Here is a 19,688-nt window from a genome sequence, read left to right as displayed (position 1 = left end):
CATTGAATTAAAAGAACAATTTAATTTTACATTTAACAGAATTTTTTAATTTTTATTTTTCAATCTGACAGAATTAAATTAAAAAAACGTTCAAACTTATTATAACGTATTCTACAATAATCTTCTAATACCAAATAAATGATGCTATCGGTAGTAATAGCCTGTTTTGAATTAATTGTAAGATTCTCTTCCTTTAGAGGCTCGTCTTCTTGGCTATGATAAACATATTGGTCCCACCGGAATTCGCATCCCAGCGTCCCAGGCCGTGCTAAGCCGAGTATTTCTAGCACACTTTCTCCCAAAATAACGTAATTTATGTTCGCCACGTAGAAGCACACAAGCTTCGTGCTGTGTCAATGACTACTTTGTAAATAATTCACGGAACTTGTTAATGCATACGAATGTATGGTAATATACCTGATGAAATGTGTTTAATCACGGTGTAATATGTGTAAGTATACCTCAGAGAGGGGAAATATTGCGTCTCATGGAATCTTTAGTAATCGTGTGGTCTCGTTTAATTCCCTCACAGTGTTTCTTCCTCCCATTCCAAATGTTTGCGTAATTTATGGCAAACAGAAAACATCATGTTTTTTTGTTATTTTGAACAGTAAGATATGTCAAACTACATTAGATTTCTTAAATAAAAATAATGTAATAACTAGAAATAATATATTTTTATTAGTAGTAAAACGACAAAAAAAATCTTCTTTTTAATTATGACATTGCCTACAGTTCTATCTGTAAGAATTATTACGTGAAAATCATGCCTGGGGCGATTGAATTCTAGCGCAGGCGACCATAAATGAAATTCAAATACCATAGATCCCATCGTTTGCTTTGTGCGCCCGCACCTACCGGTCTAATTAAATCCGTCCGGGAATTGGAAATTTCAGATATACATACGAAAACGAAGGATCAGCGAAAAAAAAAATACAGATCTACTTTTACACTTTTCGAGAGCGGGAGGGCTTGTTATTTGAATTGGTAATACAGCTGGGGCACTTGAACGCATCGACGAGCCCCGATGTTATTAAACTTCTCCCGATCGATGAAATATTAATGCGAATGAAAAATTCTCCAGGTACAATGGTACCTTCGAACGAACGGAGATAATTATATAAATGGCAATTCCAGTTCCAAATTATACTTGCCGTTCCAGTAGTTCTCCATGAAGATTTCCATGTTTACGTCCACTTTTTCTTTCACAGTTTTGTAAACATGTTTTCGTCCCTAGGTATTATTCTACCGCCAACCTTCATTCGCGTATAATTTAAAACTTTGATGAAGTAACTTTGATGATGAAAGAAAATCATACAGTTTTTTTTAGATTCCGTCGCAGAGGAATTCAATTGGTCAAATGAAAATGTCAATAGAAATAAATTAACATCCCGTTCTGTACCTACTGTCAATAATGCACCGATCAAAGCCACGATTCTCTTTCACGACACGCGCTTCTGCTGTTCCATCCTATTAACGATTCACATCAATCGTGAAATTTATAAACCTGTAAATCGTGGTCCATTGAAAACTGCGGGAAGAAAAATGATTTACTCGCGACACCCGTACACGTGGAGTGGCCTCGGTCACATGGGAAAATGAAAATGAATATGCGTGTACACGTCGATCCACGCTGAAGCGTCGTGCTCGGAAAAACTCGAGTATCGTGGAATATCGATATTGCGATCGCTAGTGAGAGAATCGCGGTTAAAAAGAAACCGTATGCTAATAGGCTGGCGCCGACACGTGTACATCGTATGTATTCACCGTGTCCATAGAAAATCTCGTCTCTCGTCTGCATTTGCATTTTAATGCAAAAAAGAATTCAGAGAGAACCGAGTTTTTGGCCAAATCCAAATTTCGTGTCCATTTCTGTTTAACAGAATGTGTATAAACCTTACTTGCTTAGTTCACGAAACGAGTTATAAATTATTACCTTTTAAAGGATATTAACTGATCGATATTAATAAATAAATGCAGCAATTAAATTACGAACTTTATTTTAGAGAGAATAGAAACTAGAGAATTGAAACTGAAGATTGTGGCGATAAATTAGATGCCGTGTAGGTATTCTTGACAATTCAAGAACGTAGTATTTACAGTACGACCATTCCTCTGTTCATACACCAGTGTTTATTATCCCTCGTGTGGATACATCTGTTTCAACGGTCTCAGTCGTACACAAAATCACAAATCTCGACGATAAACTGCAGGTACATATTAACTTGGAGCCGGGACATTCGAGCGTGAAAGGAAACAGGTAGCGCGTTTCGATTGACACAAAGAATGGGAGTTAAACACAAAGCGAAGCGCGGAGCAATCGGTAACATTGATTCTCGTTTTTCTTGTTGCCGCGCGATTAACTGCGCTGACGAGCCCGACAAATACGGCCCGTGCGAATCGTTTTCAATTTGTTCATTTGCCAATGCGTTTTTGGCAGAGAAAGAACTAATTCATGATACTTTTCGGCGTAGTGAATACAATCCACAGGAATTCAATTTATTTTTTATACGATTTTATACTATTTGATACTTCGCAGAATATTAATGAATTATACTTCGATCTCCGACTTTTTTATATCTATACTTATATCTATATTGAAAAATATGTTTCCTTTTTTTAATTAAATGACTTAAAATTAATGTGCAACTTGGAAGAATGATTCTCGATCGTCTTTGATTGTTACATTATGAAAACAATTATAATTGTAAAATACTGGCACTGATGTGCCTGGATTTTGACGTTTCCAAGTGAAAAAAAGTATTAACTTACGTATTAAGAAATAATTAGCTACGTCATGAACTTTCGTTTCCATAGGGAAGACTAACAATCAGAAACGTGTCGAGGATCATTGTCCCAATTAACAAAGATATTTAAAGGAGAGGGGAATCAGTGAGAGACATGGAACGAGTGAAGTTTGAAAATAGAATTTTATTAGCTACGGTAGCAAAATACCTATTTACTTAAATATTTGGCTTCACAACGATTACCAGGCTAAGATCGTTTATATTAATATACAATATGTAAAGTGTGCCATATTGGATATGGGCAGTGTCCGTAGTAGTACGATAAACTTATCTCTTCGTACAAGATTTACGAGATATAAATATACATATAATATTTATAATAAGACTTTTACATATATATTATTTTACATGCTAGAGAATAGTACGCTAGGCACTTGATTTTTTTTTTTTCCTTGAATAGTTATAAAGACAGTAAAACTTAAGGCGTACACGGAACACCGTGGTGTAGGGCAGCGTTTCGCGGGAGATTCAGAAGACGAGCGAGCGGTTATGGGAAACGAGCGTGGAACGAGATTCTCGCCACGAGGGGAGACGAATAAGGACAGTAGTAGAAGCGTCACAGAAGGAATGAGAAGAAAAAGAATAGGAGAAAAACGAAGAGTAGAGAGGAAAGTGGATCAGGGAAAAAGAGTAGACGGGATTAAAATAATGGGGGCAAGATATTCCGCGGCGGAAGTCGGAGTCGAATTCTCTCCCTCTCTGGATTCTCTTTATTTCGACGTGGCCGCCGCGAATTCTTATCGCAATTGTGAACGATCTTTTCCTTCCAGGCTAGACTCCGTTTTTTAACGTTCTAGTTAGCGATACTGATGATTGGCGTCGTTTAAACATGAGACAAGTAGATAAAGAGAGAGAGGGAGAGAGAGTGGAATAGAATAAAAAGCGGGACGAAAGTAGAAGTAAATGAGTGACAAAGGAAATATAAGAGCAAAAATAAAAACGCGCTGGGTTTATCGTTTGTTTTTCGCTTGGATTTACGTGTTCTTTATACACACTTGACAGCGACTGACGCGGGACCTGAGGTTGCCTGCCTTCAGGGTCTGTTTCTCGGGCCTTTGGAACTGTTGCCTGTCCTCGATGGTGGCCATCCAAAAGCTGAACTCGTTCGCGTAATAATGGCAGTGTCCTTTGGCGCCGTTGCACTCGATGAACGGCGTCGCGCGGAAGTCTTCCAGACAAGATCCGGGACTAGACAGGGACTGTCCTCCGCCCTGGGAACCGGCACCGGTGTGCTGGAACGAACGCGCGGCGATTAGTCGAGCCTCGTTTCCAGGACTTCGTATTCAAAATCTTCGTCGAGCGGACGCGGCGCAAGTTTGAATTGGAGAACGGAGAGAACGTCTGAACGAATACACCGGCCGTCTCGACGAAAAGTTTTAGATATGTGTTAATGAGTCGGGAAGAAGTTTGCTTAAGAATAATCACTGGTACTTGTAAAGTACTTAGCAACCCAAGGGGCTAGAGTAGTCACGTGACTTTTCTAACATTTATCTTTAAAATTCTTATATTTTATCGATAGCCAGGCAAAAATAGTGCAAAATATGGATTTACGACAAATATGGATTTACGACATACTATTCTACATTTTTCTTCCTCAGAAAATCGAGAAAAAAGCTCGATTTAATATTCGGTTTAAGGTACATTCTTCCTTATTTTATCCTTACTCTACATAAAATTGTTTAAAATCCAAAACATAGTAACTATGATTGTTCCTTCAATTTATAACACTTATTTTGTTAAATATCGACATAATTTCACCAGAGCACTAGAATGTATCTTAAACTAAATTTAAACGAATTTTGTTTTGATACTCTGAGAAATAAAGACAGAATTGAATAACACGAAGCGATATTTTTGGCAAATTTAGTGGTTAACATTGTGAGTCTGCCTATCGGAATCTATCCCGTTAAACTATTGTCAATACTCTTCATGCGATATGCAAATTTAGTACATATGAAAAAATTGTAGCGGATGAATTTACGTACCATGATAAAACTGTAGCCAATCCAGAGGCCGGACCAACCTTGTGGACATTCTGGAATACTCAGTGATTGACTGTGCACGGCTAGAACGTTCGCTGGAACCTCGCAAACCACGCATCTACGAGCAGAGGACAATAAATCATTTAACAACATAGCAACCTTCGCCCAGGGAGTTCAGTAACCGTAATTCAAAGCAAATCACACGTGTAATTTACTAATTCCTTTGATTGCAAGTTATGTTATTGACGAATGTGAATTTAATTAACAATTTCATTTCGTCTGTACTAATTGCGTTTAACTTTTCATCAAAACACCCTGCTTGGAAATAAAGCACATAATTTTCACGCGAAATAAAATTTGGCTTCACTCACAATCAGTTTGATATACAGATTGCCATAACATGAAATGAAGTTCGCCAAATGTTTGTACAGTATAAGGTACATAAATCATCGTTATTTTGTCCTGTATTTACTAAATATCCGTGGCAAATGTTTAATCATTGATAATAATCTATACAGCATTTGGATAGCATTTTATTATATTTTGTGTTTCTTTCGGCATTTATTTCACTGTATCACAAAATTTGATATTTGATGTTTAAACTCGGTTTGCATCTAATCAATCTACAGCTATCTAACTCTGTCGTCATTCACATTAATCAAAAGCGAAGCAAGTAATCCTTAGAACTGCACCATCGCGTTTAGTAGCCGTAATTCACAGTGAAAATTCAGAATCGAGCAGGACATCAATAAACCCTTTAATCAGTCATGTGTACCTGCGTATGTTGAAATCAATCACCGGATCGATTAAACAAGTGCTTAGACGATCCGAAGACGTGTATACAAATAATGCAACATTTATGCAATATTTTTTCCTTTCGAGCATAATAGATGCAAATAAAATAATTATCAATTATTTATATTTAGTATTTCTTTCTAAACAAACTGAACATTTATTGTATTGCTTAATGACTGTTTCTTGATCTAACTAATTATTTAACAATGTTTGTATTAAATTCACAAATGGTTGCTCGAAGGAGCACAATGATTGGAGTTCGAGTGTCGATTGTAACACAAAACAGATTTGTACTGGGAAGAGACCTGCTCTCCAAAAAGGAACATAGCCATGCACTTGGTGTACCTACTCTGTTTCATCGTCTTAGAGGAACGTACCTGGAGATGTACTCCTCTATTGCCGTCTCCTCAACAGGCATCATGGGAATTGGACTATTGGTCGACAGCCAGTAAGAACGATCGTTGCGGCTGGCGTAGTGGCAGACGTTGTTCACGTCGCAGAAGAGGAACGGCATCGTCGAGAACCTTCGTACGCACGAGCCGGCGTAACCTGTTTTACGATTATTTATTAAACAACAAAAAAAAAAAAACGAGAAAAAAGAATCGACGTATTACATAGACAGCTTTATGGAATATAATAATATGAATGTAGTATTTTAGTATTTTAGTATTTTATGATACTTACCTAAATCTTGCGAATGCGCTCTTTCATCGCCATCCGTCCACAGCAAGCTGTACCCTTCCCAGAGTTTGATGTGTCCAGCCTCGCAAACTGGCACTGCTTGGCTTTGGCTGTGTTTCACCAACAGGATACCAGTTAGGTAATCAGGCGCGACTTCACAAGGTAATCCTGGTTCTCCAGTGGGTCCCGGTACGCCCACAGGACCCTGAAGACCTGGTAGACCGGGCGCACCGACGGGTCCTGGCAAACCTGGTAAACCGACTGGTCCTGGAGGACCCGAAAGCCCTTGCGCACCCTTTACTCCGTTCAATCCCGGGAATCCTGGCGGTCCTGGAAGTCCTTTCTCGCCTGGCGGACCTGGTGGCCCAGCTGGACCTAAAGATCAAATAAATATTTGTAATACAGAATCAACAGTCTTAAATACTGTTTAAAGAATTAATTATTAATGGCATTTCAAGTTCATTATTAATAATAATTTTGATTTTATATTATGACGGATGTTCGTGCAAGATATTGGATAAACTATTTCCTGCTCATATAAAATTATAATTCTTGAAATTATTATGTTATTTTGTACTTACCAGGGAAACCACGATCTCCTTTTGGTCCCATTGGTGGCTCGATACAGTCTTCACCCTTGTCACCCTTCGGTCCAATGTATCCAATGGTACCCATCAATCCCTCTCTACCAGGATATCCTCTGTCACCCTTTTCTCCAGGAATTCCAGGCGGACCAGGGAAGCATATATCACCTTTGTCACCCTTTTCACCAGCTAGTCCATCGTATCCTCTTTGTCCTATAAATTAAGCAATGACAATTGATTCCTACGGACTTTAACGTATCGACCGATACAAATAGTATAATCGTACACTTTATCGAGTTTTTTCAATTAGATATAAATTACGAAATAATAAATACGAATATATTAATCGAATCTCACCTGGCAATCCTGGTTCACCCTTTGCACCCTTTTCTCCAGGCCATGATATAGCAGGTTCTCCCTTTTCGCCTCTCTCACCCGACAATCCTGGCGGACCTACAAGTCCTGGTAGTCCTTCCCGACCTGGCAAGCCGGGGGGACCAGGGAGACCGGCATCACCTTTCTCACCCTGTGGTCCAGGAGGACCATAAGGACCTTGATCTCCTTTATGTCCAGGCAAACCAGGCAACCCTTGCTCTCCTTTATCTCCTGGCCGTCCCGGTATTCCTTCGCGTCCGTGCTTTCCAGGCATTCCTGGCAAACCTTTCTCGCCTCTGACTGTCAATCCAGCAACTCCCGAAGGTCCACGAAGTCCCGCGTCACCTAACAAAATAAGTTCAATTCATAATAACGTGATTCGAACTACAATAGTGCTGCAAAAAATGTATAAAACATTGTAATCGAATGATTAAAGACCGTACCTTTTGGTCCCGGAAAACCAGGTGGGCCTGGATTTCCTACTAGACCTGGTGGACCCTGGTCTCCCTTCTCGCCATCGTTTCCAACAAGCCCTTCTAATCCGCGATCGCCCTTCTCTCCAGGAATACCCAAGAGTCCTGGAATACCTGGTTCACCTTTGTCGCCTTTCATAGCAACTGTCGGCCCAGGTGGACCGCGATCACCTTTCTCTCCATATGATCCAGGGATACCAGGAAGACCAACAGGACCTTTAAAAGACAATCGCATAATTTATTTCGTACAAATAATTAACGCACATTTTTTTCGTAAAATGTATTAAGTTTATAAAATGTTTTACCTGGAATACCACGGTCTCCTTTGACACCGTTAAGTCCAGGACGTCCAGGAGCGCCCATGTCACCAGCCAAACCAGGGAATCCAGGTGGTCCGGATGGGCCGATGTCGCCTCGTTCACCCGGCAATCCATCAATTCCAGGTGTTCCGGGTTCACCCGGTGCACCAACCGGTCCCTAATGATTCACAACGTTTTATTAACCGAGCCATTCACGGGAAATTGTAGTCACAGTAATCAAGAACAGATACCAGGTCTCCTTTAGGTCCGGTGAATCCACGAACTCCGGCATCACCTTTCAAGCCTTGAAGACCTGGTATACCATCGCGACCTGGTATACCAGGTTCTCCTTTAGGACCAGGCGCTCCATCCCTACCGATGCAAGGCAGTCCATTTTCTCCTTTCTCGCCATCAATGCCGTCTCTCCCGGGTGGACCACGAGGACCACGAATTCCTGGCATTCCCGGCTCACCCTTTTGCCCTTTCTCAGATACTTCTCCTGCTTCTCCTTTCGCACCCTGAAGAAGATAATTGTACAGTATTGCATTGAAATTTTCCGAAATTAAAATCTTTGTCACCCCTTTTTTTTATTTAAAATCTCGGCCGCTACAATCTTACTTGATAGAAACAAGAAAAACATAAGGAGCAATTATTTAATGTAAAACATTTACCGGTAGTCCTGGTAGACCACGGTCACCCTTAAGTCCATCACCTCCAGGAATACCAGGGAAACCAGGTGGCCCAACAGGGCCTAGATCTCCTTTTTCCCCAGTTAATCCTGTACGGCCAGGTTTTCCTTCCATTCCAGGTAATCCAGGGAAACCAGCTGAGCCTTTTTCACCACGCTCTCCCTTCATTCCCGGCGCACCCTCACCACCAGGTCTTCCTTGCAAACCAGGGGGACCACGTCTTCCTGGATAACCTTTCGACCCATCGATACCTGGTTCGCCACGATCGCCTTTCGTTCCTGGAAATCCTGGAAGACCAGCTCTACCAGGATTTCCTGCTACTCCCGGTTCACCTGCAAGCAATGAATTGTAAACCACATGATTGTCTGAAAAATCGACGAGTAACTATGGAATAATTAATATTTAATAATTCAGTACCTTTGGCTCCGTCGATGCCAGGAGCTCCTGCCACACCAGGCGGTCCTGATGGTCCAATCGGACCGGTGTCTCCCTTTTCTCCCGGTGCACCAGGTAAGCCACTTATTCCTGGAATGCCAGCATCACCCTTCTCTCCCATAAATCCTGGTAGACCTGGGAAGCCTGCGGGACCATCCTTTCCTGGTGGTCCTGGGAGGCCTTTCTCTCCTTTCTCTCCTACAGGTCCTGGCAATCCTGGACTACCCTTCATCGATATTCCGGGTTCACCCTTGTCTCCTTTCGGAGCTGGAGCACCTGGGAATCCTCTGGGGCCTTCACGACCAGGTTCTCCAGGGAAGCCCATAGGTCCCATGTCGCCCTTGTCACCGCGAGGACCTGGTAATCCTCGTGGTCCGACCGGCCCCGGCGCACCAATATCTCCTGATGGTCCAGGAGGGCCCTATAATTTCGAAAATGTTATTAATTACTAAGAAAAAATTATATCACGTGAAAATGAATTTGTATTCTTACCTCGAAACCTTGTAAACCTTTGTCACCAATTAATCCGTCTCTTCCTGGTGGACCTGGTTCTCCCTTTTCGCCAGGAGTACCACGGTCTCCCTTCTGTCCCTCCTTAATTTCGAATGGTGGACATTCGCCTATGTACGATCGAAAGATTGGATATATTTTAAAACAAACAAATAAATAATAATAATAATAATAATAATAATAATAATAATAATAATAATAATAATAATAATAATAATGAATGATGTATATCGAACACTTACCAGCTTCTCCCTTCTGTCCATACAAACCAGGTTCACCCTTCAAACCAGGGAATCCAGGGCGACCAGGTTCTCCAGGTTCTCCTTTTATACTAAGACCACTCGCTCCCTTTAGACCTGGAATACCTGGCCTTCCGGAAATACCATCTTGACCAGGGAAACCACGATCTCCCTAAAAATAACGCAACAGAATTCAATGTGAAATTTCGGCAAATAAATTACATGGAAAATTGAAATATATAAATGATTTAAATTTTAACTTACTGCGATACCCTTAGGACCCGGGAAACCTTCAAATCCCATAGCACCTTTCTCCCCAACAGGTCCTACGGGCCCTGGTGGGCCGGGTCTTCCTGGTTCACCTCTTATACCTTTCTCGCCTTTTTCCACTTTAAGCATATTCAAAGAAACCGTCGCCGGTGTACCAGGTTCTCCTTGGGGACCTGAGACTCCAGGTATGCCATCTTTTCCCTATTAGTAAAAGAAATCAATCCAATTAGTAATTTAGATGAGCTTCCAATAAAAACAATCGCTAATTTGTAATGTTTGGAAAATATTACTGGAAAATATTTAAGAATTTCTTTCAGTATAAGAAGCATAATAAACGATTTTTATACCGGTGCTCCAGGTAGACCAATTTGTCCAGGCAATCCGTCAGCTCCGGGTTCTCCAGGGAATCCTCGTTCTCCAGGCGGACCTCTTAAACCAGGGTGTCCAGGTACACCGTCCAAGCCTTTGTCACCTTTAAGACCAGGCAATCCCGGGAAGCAATCTTGACAACGTCCTCCCAGTTCTCCTTTTTCGCCAGGCGGCCCTGGATATCCTGGTGTACCGTCTTTTCCTGGAGTTCCCGGTTCCCCAGGCAGGCCAGATTCGCCTGGGAGTCCTGGAATGCCATCCAGAGAATCTCCCGGGAAACCGCGCGAGCCCATGTAACCACGTTCTCCCTTTTGACCCTTGTCTCCTTTCAAGCCAGGTATTCCATCCATTCCTTTAGGACCCTATATTAAAAGCCACATATCATCTCGTAAAATTTATGTTTTCTAAATATGTACATTGAACTTTCACTAATTCTAGTAATAGTGGACTTACAACAATGGACAATCCTTTTTCTCCAGGCAAACCTCGTGGACCTGGAGATCCTGCAATGCCATCGAATCCACGAGGACCTGTAGGTCCAGGGAATCCTGTAATTCCAGGCTCTCCCTTCTGTCCCTTATCTCCGGGTAATCCTTCAGGACCAGGAATACCTGATTCACCAGGACCACCGTGCAAACCTATGGGACCCCTTGGTCCCGGCTCTCCCGGATATCCATCTGAACCACGTGGTCCCGGGGGTCCTGGAAAACCTTGAGGGCCTTTCGGTCCAGGCGGACCTGGTGTACCTTTTCCACCCTAAGCGTAAAATTCAAAGCGAATCATTAAATTTATTCGCAAAAGAATTATCAGATCTTATTAACACACGAATTACTTTCATTAAGTAAAGAATAATTATAGACAGTAATACTCACTCCAGGTGGACCGGGAGGCCCACGCAATCCTGGAACACCCATAGACCCATCTCGACCCATTTCTCCTTTTTGGCCAGGCCGTCCAGGAAGACCATCCAGTCCATCGTAACCCCGATCACCTTTGTAGCCAGGAGGACCTGGGGGACCAGAGAAACCGTCCCTACCCTAGATAAAATTAATATTCAAATTTATTTCGTATTGATATTTTACCCTATACTAACAGAGTTAAATTAAGTAATAAAGAAATGAACTTACTCGTATACCCGGAGCACCTGGAAGACCCTTTTCTCCTTTTCCGCCCGGAGTGCCAGTTATACCGTGATCACCAATCAATCCTGGTTCTCCTTTTTGACCGTCCGGTCCCGTGTCACCCTAACATTATATACGCAATATTCCCAAAATTAAACGATGTGAACAAATAAAATCTCTAGAAGCTAGAAAATCATTCTGTTCAAAATAAAGATAAGTGAACAAAATATGTTGATTTTAATAACTGCAAATTTCAAACAATTCTGCAGTATGAGTGAAGCACCTTATAATTTTGTATTTTACTACCTTGTCTCCTTTTTCTCCACGTTCGCCGGGCGATCCTTTTACTGCTTCTGGGCCTCCTTCGAATGGTACTAGAGCCGTTCCGGGAGGACCAGGTTCTCCCTTTTGGCCTTTGTCACCCATCGAGCCCTGATATCCAAGACCCATCGAACCTTTCTCTCCTTTTGGTCCCGGAATACCACGTGGACCCTAATTTCATGTTCAAAATTATTTTCTTTTCTTATATATTTTCTCTAAACCAAACACGACTCCTAAAGTAACACATATTAATGTTATTACTTACGTAAGGACCACGTTCGCCCTTAGGTCCCGTATATCCTCGTTCTCCTTGAGCTCCTGGTGGTCCTGGAGGTCCTCTTACGCCATCAATCCCCGGTTCTCCTTTCTGTCCGACAGAGAACATACCAACGAACGCTGGCTGACCTTTGTCTCCCTTATGGCCGGGTGGACCACGGAAACCGCGTGGTCCTTGCTCTCCAGGGTAACCACGAAGACCAGGTGCACCCTAAAAGACAAATAAATTTAAGAATTATATTAAAAATTATGGCTCATTAGTTTTAACAATATAAATGTTCTTCCTCATTACTAAATAGTTTATAAATGAAAGAGAAAACTGTTTTGCAGGAAACATGTAAAAAATGTTTTATGTAAGCAAGACGCGTATTGTTATTTTTAAAAAGTAACTGAAGGTTCAATTCCATTTTCTAAATTGACACTACAAATGTTTTATTTTATATGAAACTATATAGTCTACTCAAAAAGGTATTGGTACGAAAACTTTTTACGATGTACATACATCTGTACCGTTACAGCCATCGCGACCAGGTAGACCAGAGGCTCCTGGCAAGCCAGGATGTCCGGGAGTACCGGGAATACCGCGGAATCCTGGCATACCCATTTTACCCTAAAACAAAAATAATACGATGAATATGAACGTGTGTAAATTCAAACATGTAATATATAAATTTAATTTAATACGTACGTATGTAAATTAAATTAAATACGTACAGTGTCACCCTTCGGTCCACGTGAACCTTGAGGACCGGGATCGCCTTTGTCTCCTTTTGGACCCAACAGACCTTCTGTTCCAGGGAAACCTTGTTGACCCTTGGGACCCTGTGGTCCCATTACACCTGGAGGACCCTGTGCAAACAGATTTACAGAAATTTTACACAATTCGGTTTTTCCTTATAATTATTTAAACCCTGTGAATCTTTCGTGTCATTTACTATCAAAATAATGTGCTTGACACAGTCTTATTTAATTTCCGAAACTGTTCAATAATAACAGGCTATCAATTAGCGTTATCATACTGTTTCCTTTAATCCATTTGCATAATACGGAAGTATAAAAAAGTAAGAGCATTTTTAAATCATTTTTTTCTTTCCAGTCGAATTCGCAACTATCATTCCCACTTCGATTGTTAACACCGTCACTACCGAATTTTATTTCAGTATTATCTATTATATTTATATTGCAAATGTAATAATATATTTATTAATAATATATTATGGTATAAGAATGTATTTATTTAAATTTATTAATATAATATGTATTATATTTTTCTCGTTTCAGTGATCTAACTTCTTCCTCACTATAATCAGAATTATTACTTTCATTTCTAATAACAGTCTCCATTTGTTTTTTCCAGCTAACGGAAAATGTCTACGTCGTACTCATTAAGGAACAATAAAATTGGGGGTGTGTATACACAGTGACTAGTAAAATTGAATGTTAATGATGCGAATGGATTAAGCCCATCCTTACCCTGGATCCTTTCTCTGCAAAGCATTTCGGCACGCAACAGCCCGTTCCGTTGCACTTTTGAGTGTATCCAGGCATCGGCACGACCGTGTAACTGCTCGGATAAGTGTCCGAGCCCCCGGCGGCGCCGAATCCTCCACCCCTTTGAGAGTACCCGCGACCGTGAGGATCTAAACGGTCATAATCGTCTCTGGATCCCGGACGTTTTTCTCCGTCGCCGTAAGGATCTCTAGAATCCTGTTCCCCTCTGCCTTCACTTCCATAAGTATCCTCGTAACCTCGGGATCTTCCATAAGGATCGCCGGCTTCTCGATTGTAGGGATCAAGAGGGCCTTGTCCTTGTTCCTGTCCGTGGCTGTAGGATCCTCGATCCACGCCGCCTGAGGAGAGAAGATTACCCTTAGTAGATGGATCGAATAGACGCGGCTATGAAACGGGGGATGAAAATGGATTGGAGTGCATTTGAATAGCGATCGGAAACGAGGATTAGGAAACAGTGGCGTTGCCCGATCAATGCAATTTTCCTTTGATAATCGAATTGCGAAATGATAATCCACGTGTTACTGACGGCACCAAATGGAATATTGATATCAGCCTATCGCCAATGAAGACTGTCAAAATTAAAACAGATTAATTCTCGTTTGCACAATTGAAATCAATTAATAATTTTCGGATGAGGATGTTTCATTACAAATGTTCTAAAATTTAACACAAGATTTTCATGATGTGTAATATGCGTGTAGAAAATACACTATTTATTAAAAGAATTAGTTTTTTAATATTGAACCAAACAACATAAATTTTTTGGGGTACTGCAACGTTAATCGAATTAATTAATTGGTTTTTATGAAACATTATACATGCATATACAAACGAGATGTTTCAAATTTTTACTAGAGATCCCAATAAAAAAAATTAAAAGCGCGAAGTTTATTTTTTCCATTGCGATTCCGACCGATGAAAATTTTTAACAAACTTTTTACACATTAGATAGTAAGTCTTCTAGCATTCCTTATAAAATTATATTGTTTCGTCCAATAGTAAATAAGTTGTTCTCTTTTAAGAAATGTTCGAATATTTTCTACACCTAACTTAGCTAATAACATGAAAGAAATAAGAACAAAGAATTTTTAAAGAAAATTGTATAGGTTCGAATATTTAGAATCGAATGCCAGTTGACAACGCCCAGATATTTGGTCGTCACCAATTTTACGCTTTCCTAAAATTCGATATTCTATTAGCCTGTTAAACATCAAACACCTTAAACTCGCGCGCGCGCACATTACCGTTGGTATTATCGATTAATAGAAACCTATTGGACAAGCATAAAAAGACCGAAGATAAATGATCTCATTAATTAGCACCAAAATTAAATTTCAGTTTTATAAAGTTTTAGCAAACTTCTAACGATAGGAGAAGAACATGCGTATAAATTAATAACAAAGTCTGTAAATCATTTAAATTAATGGGTTCATTATTACTTTCATAGCCTCCAGAATCATCGGTTCTGCGTCCGTATTCATCGCCATCCGGATACCGGTTGTAACGGTCATCGTAATTTTGGCCTTGATTGTCTAAGTACCTCCTATCTGACTCCTCTAAATCTGTAAATTAATAAACGAAATACATATCACTATTTTTCAATGACAATCTATAATTTATACGAAGTAATTAATTTATAGTTCAACAGAAAACTGATTAGACAACAGACAGACACGTTGAACGATAGATAATAAAAGTATAGATAGAGGAACATAAAAGTTGATATATACATAGAGAGACATGCAATTTTGTAAAAAATAAATATAAGTACCTCCTTCGTTCGTTACAAAGGGTCTCCATCGTGATGAAACATTATAATCGTCGTCCGTACTATTCGGTTTGCCGATATCACCTCGTCCTAGTGGGACAACTGGTTGAGGATTCGACCATGATGAGTAATTATATTGCTAGAAAAAAAGGAAGAAATAAAGAAAACGTCGTTTGATTCTATAATAAAAGTTACATAAAATAATAATTATATGTACTCGTTTCAATAGGATTAATTATTATGATACGAAGATACATGAAATATCGACGAAGATGTAAGAGCGATCTATAAACTACTTTACCGACGTAGTCTATCGATCACTGATCTTGTACGTACAATAGGTACATTGTGCAGCAAATAAATCTATCACCCTTCCGGGGAAAATTGATTTATATTTTAAATGATTAATAGCCTTTATCAAACGAAAATAAAGAACTCCTTTCCTCGCCTCTGTGGCATATAGATACACAATTTAAAATTTCTTCAATGTATTAATTAATTTTAATTATTCGTGCTTTATGTAAATCTTCAATATTTTTATGTTTTGGAAGACTTATTTATTATAATAAGCTACACTTGAAGCTTATAAGGGAAAATAATTTTTAAGTAAACTGATGTGGACGATTGAAATGAAACCTAGATTAGAGCGTCCACGCAGGAACGAAAAAAGCATAGGTAAGCGTCTGTATTAAATGCTTAGATATAAAGAAGAAGAATATTTTCAACCCGGATCTTCTTACTCCATAATATTTCTGAAGTTGCAACTTCAATTGTTGATACGTTATCAGTTATGCTTCCTGCATGTCTGAGTTTAACTTAAAAAATTTTTTTCATAGAAACACAATATTTTTATTCTAATTACATGTACATATAAAAATGCAGCGAAGAGTAAAGTGTCCATAAAATAGAGGACATCATAAACACATTCTATGATTTAATATAAATTTGGATATTTTTAATTAAAATCTCTTTAAATCACAGACTTATGCTAATATGGCAATTATTGTATAAACAAGATAATTATGAGTATATGCAAACACTTTAACTATTTCAAGGTTTGAAGGAATGTATAGAAAATTCAATATTTGCCAGTAAAGTAGAAATCAATTAGTAGCCCGATTCAGTCCTGTTCTACGTTCAGCATAAAATACTACAGATTAGCTCGATTCAGTTGATGCGTCATCGTGTTCGCAGAAAGTCATTGTCTTGCCCTCGTTTTCACGTTTTATTCTTTTTACATTTCGGGATGGCACGCACTGGCAGGAAACGCGGGGAGATAGCGCTGGCTCGTTATCGTTTCGAAACGATGCGGTACCGCGCCGCGTCTCTGCTCCGTTTCTGTTTCCTTAGCCCGTAGCCAACCTCGCTCGCGCGCGCGCGTGTTGCAGGCTCTCCCTCGAAGAAGTTGAATGAAAATACGGGCTTTATCGAAACGGAAGATACAATCTGTGTCACGATGACGCGATACGTTCGGGAAACATCGAAAAAAGGAGTAAGTAAATAAGTTCGCGAAGAGCTCACGTTAATTCGTCGGTGAATAATTTGAGGCAAATTCAATTTTATAGAATTGCTACGCGATAATAAAAATCTTTTAAGCTAATTGACGTACATAATTAAAGCGAGTTTCGACGGACGTCCGAGGAGTCGTAATTACGTGAAAACCTTTTTGATATTTGATTAATTTCTCATTACGCACCGTTGCCTAAGCATTAATTAATACCTTCATTAAATATCGTCGGCAGTTACTTCGAAACTGTGCCCACGGTGATATAATGTTAAAACGTTTTAATTGTTCATTACCGTTCCTTCCTTCTCCCTAATTGACGTGTAATTTTTTCAAATCTTCTCAAAGCTCGCTGATAGCATGATAATTCGCGGCGACCTCGCGACGAGTTAAACGCGAAACAGATTTACTGACATCACTGCTGAAAATGTACGCGAGGTCGCATTTCCTTTTATTCATCGCCGCAGGAACGAAGACGTTCTTACAGGCAATGTCTTATCTCTATTATAAATTAATCGACTTTGTTTCAGTTACATTACGATAACACACGTGGTTCTATGAAATCTCGCTAATAGGCTAAATAAACGGGGACAGAATTCTGTTACCATATGGATTTGCTAATACCAAGTAAACTTAGAACTTAGAAGATTAGAACTTTATAAAGAACAAGCAAAATATTTATAGAAATGTGGAATGAAATGAAACTATGAATACGAAATAAATAAATCAATGTTATACTTGTATTATAATAATGCACTTATTTCCACACAATGAATCATTACGCAGCTCTCGCAGCGTGAAATTATTTCATTCAGCTTTAATCAAGCAAGAAATATTAATTACAATATTACTATGAATGCAGATAAGTACACCGAAGTCATAAATGTCTTGTTTTAAATATCTGTTACTACATTACGACTTCGCGTAGTTTTGCAACATCCGAGGCTTTTAACGAAATTAATATGCTAATTTAGCTTATCTTGTTCAATTCAAGATATAATACCAATGTTGTACTTAATATTAAATGTATAACTGGTTTTTCCTACAATCTACGTATACATGCTAGAAACATTTTATTCAAAGCTGCACAATCCAATTTTCTTGCTCCAGATATTACAACTATCTTAACGATTTGAAAATCGTTTGTGTTATCAGAGATCTGATAAGAGATCTAAGATCCCGTAGTATAATAAATGTATATCGAGAAGTGTACCAGATAATTGATGTACATGTACTCCTACGAGGCATCGTGTAATGAAATTATTATCAGCGATGTACGACTCTGGCTTTCAACATTTACAAAAACGATTCCAATCTACAGAACGCGGCCATTTTGTTCAACGAACCCAGCCCAATTTTCTTATTCCAGATACGAGGGCTATCTTCTCGTGACGGTTCAAGAATCGTCCCTTTTATCGCGTTTGTTGGCCGCCTTCGTGAATCCACGATTACGTAACCTGTCATCGCGTCTCGAGATCTAAAATGATCTCTCATTCATAGCTGAAGTAATAACTTTAGGATGTATGACGATTTTTATGGAAACGTGTGGAAAATAAAAATTGAGCTGCCCTGAAACTACGTTCCATTTTTTCTTAATAAAAATTCTAATTTACTTTGGATATTTTTTATCTCTTTATGTATTAGTACATACTGTGTCTCTTTAGATTATTAAATATTCTGTCTAGTCATAATTCATTCATTTTGATGAATAAAAATGAAAAACGGAACGACTTTCCGAGCAATCCAATAAAATGTTCCAATATCTACAAAATATCCATAATTAAATACACAGGCGTGCTCGTTAAAATGTACAGGGTAAAATGAATCTGTTTTTCAGCAGTTGTTCAACCTTGTTTACGAAAGTATGAATTCGCTTAAACGTCCGCGCTCTCGTCGTCCTCCTCGTTTTGTACACCTCCCGTTTCCGAGTTTTTTCACGGTTCATACATGTTTAAACAGCGTGCGTTTTACGAGGAACGTTAACTCAACGTAGGTGGGGATCCGCCAATTCGTTAGCCGGCGATTTTTATAATCAAGCCAGACAACGCTCATTCATAAACACCATGTGTCCCAACACACCTTCACATCACAGTCTAACAAAAATGACTCCTTTCATTTTTTTTAATATTCATTACGTGATTTTTATATGGCATTTTATGGTTTTCCAATTTTATCTGAAATTTACTGTATTCATATGAGAATTTAAATTCCGACCGATGATGTTTAAACATACTGAATTTTAGAAATTTTATTGGAAACCCATAAAACAATATATAAGTTTCGGATGATGAAGTATACTTAAATATAGAAGGAATCTAACGATGTATGTAGGCACACGTGGAACGCGATAAAACTTGCATGCTCAGCTCGAGATTGTTTGCATTCTGTGAAGTAATCTGCATAGTACGAGAAACAGCATACTTCTAAATTATGATATAGTGCAGCCAGCAATTTTGCATCATCATTGCAGCCACGACTTCGACAATCATTAAGATATTACTTTAATTACAGTGCGTCTAACTGTTCAATATTTTCACAGAAGAACAAAGCTAATGTAATCGAACGCCCACATGGCACGTCCTCTTCTACACTTCAATTTTCCTGGAAGTGGACACAAGGACATGACCGTAATTACTTCATTAACGCGTTTTCAAAAACACATTCTGCCAATACAAAGA

General features: G+C 39.3%; 1 protein-coding gene across 1 annotated transcript in view; it reads right to left on the bottom strand.

Moving 5' to 3' along the window:
- Positions 1-2,911: 2,911 nt before the first annotated feature.
- Positions 2,912-19,688, bottom strand: part of Col4a1 (Collagen type IV alpha 1) — a 22,489-nt gene continuing 5,712 nt past the window's right edge. The window contains exons 3-27 of the mRNA XM_018031089.2: positions 15,510-15,645; positions 15,178-15,300; positions 13,700-14,076; positions 12,941-13,075; positions 12,729-12,836; positions 12,216-12,437; positions 11,936-12,121; positions 11,636-11,752; positions 11,381-11,545; positions 10,962-11,264; positions 10,487-10,870; positions 10,134-10,340; positions 9,873-10,041; positions 9,613-9,740; positions 9,103-9,541; positions 8,668-9,017; positions 8,248-8,514; positions 8,003-8,174; positions 7,668-7,913; positions 7,207-7,569; positions 6,847-7,062; positions 6,269-6,640; positions 5,962-6,133; positions 4,793-4,907; positions 2,912-4,039 (exon numbers count right to left, since the gene is read on the bottom strand). Coding sequence (XP_017886578.1) covers positions 3,782-4,039; positions 4,793-4,907; positions 5,962-6,133; positions 6,269-6,640; positions 6,847-7,062; positions 7,207-7,569; positions 7,668-7,913; positions 8,003-8,174; positions 8,248-8,514; positions 8,668-9,017; positions 9,103-9,541; positions 9,613-9,740; positions 9,873-10,041; positions 10,134-10,340; positions 10,487-10,870; positions 10,962-11,264; positions 11,381-11,545; positions 11,636-11,752; positions 11,936-12,121; positions 12,216-12,437; positions 12,729-12,836; positions 12,941-13,075; positions 13,700-14,076; positions 15,178-15,300; positions 15,510-15,645 — 5,730 coding nt within the window. The 3' untranslated portion in view covers positions 2,912-3,781. The remainder of the gene's footprint in view (positions 4,040-4,792; positions 4,908-5,961; positions 6,134-6,268; positions 6,641-6,846; positions 7,063-7,206; positions 7,570-7,667; positions 7,914-8,002; positions 8,175-8,247; positions 8,515-8,667; positions 9,018-9,102; positions 9,542-9,612; positions 9,741-9,872; positions 10,042-10,133; positions 10,341-10,486; positions 10,871-10,961; positions 11,265-11,380; positions 11,546-11,635; positions 11,753-11,935; positions 12,122-12,215; positions 12,438-12,728; positions 12,837-12,940; positions 13,076-13,699; positions 14,077-15,177; positions 15,301-15,509; positions 15,646-19,688) is intronic.

Source organism: Ceratina calcarata, unplaced genomic scaffold, assembly GCF_001652005.2.
Source record: "Ceratina calcarata isolate Rehan_Ccalc_2016 unplaced genomic scaffold, ASM165200v1 scaffold546.2, whole genome shotgun sequence".
NCBI classification, from domain to species: Eukaryota; Metazoa; Arthropoda; class Insecta; order Hymenoptera; family Apidae; genus Ceratina; species Ceratina calcarata.
The sequence above is the reverse complement of the archived record's forward strand: the minus strand, read 5'-3'. Positions and strand labels throughout refer to the sequence as shown.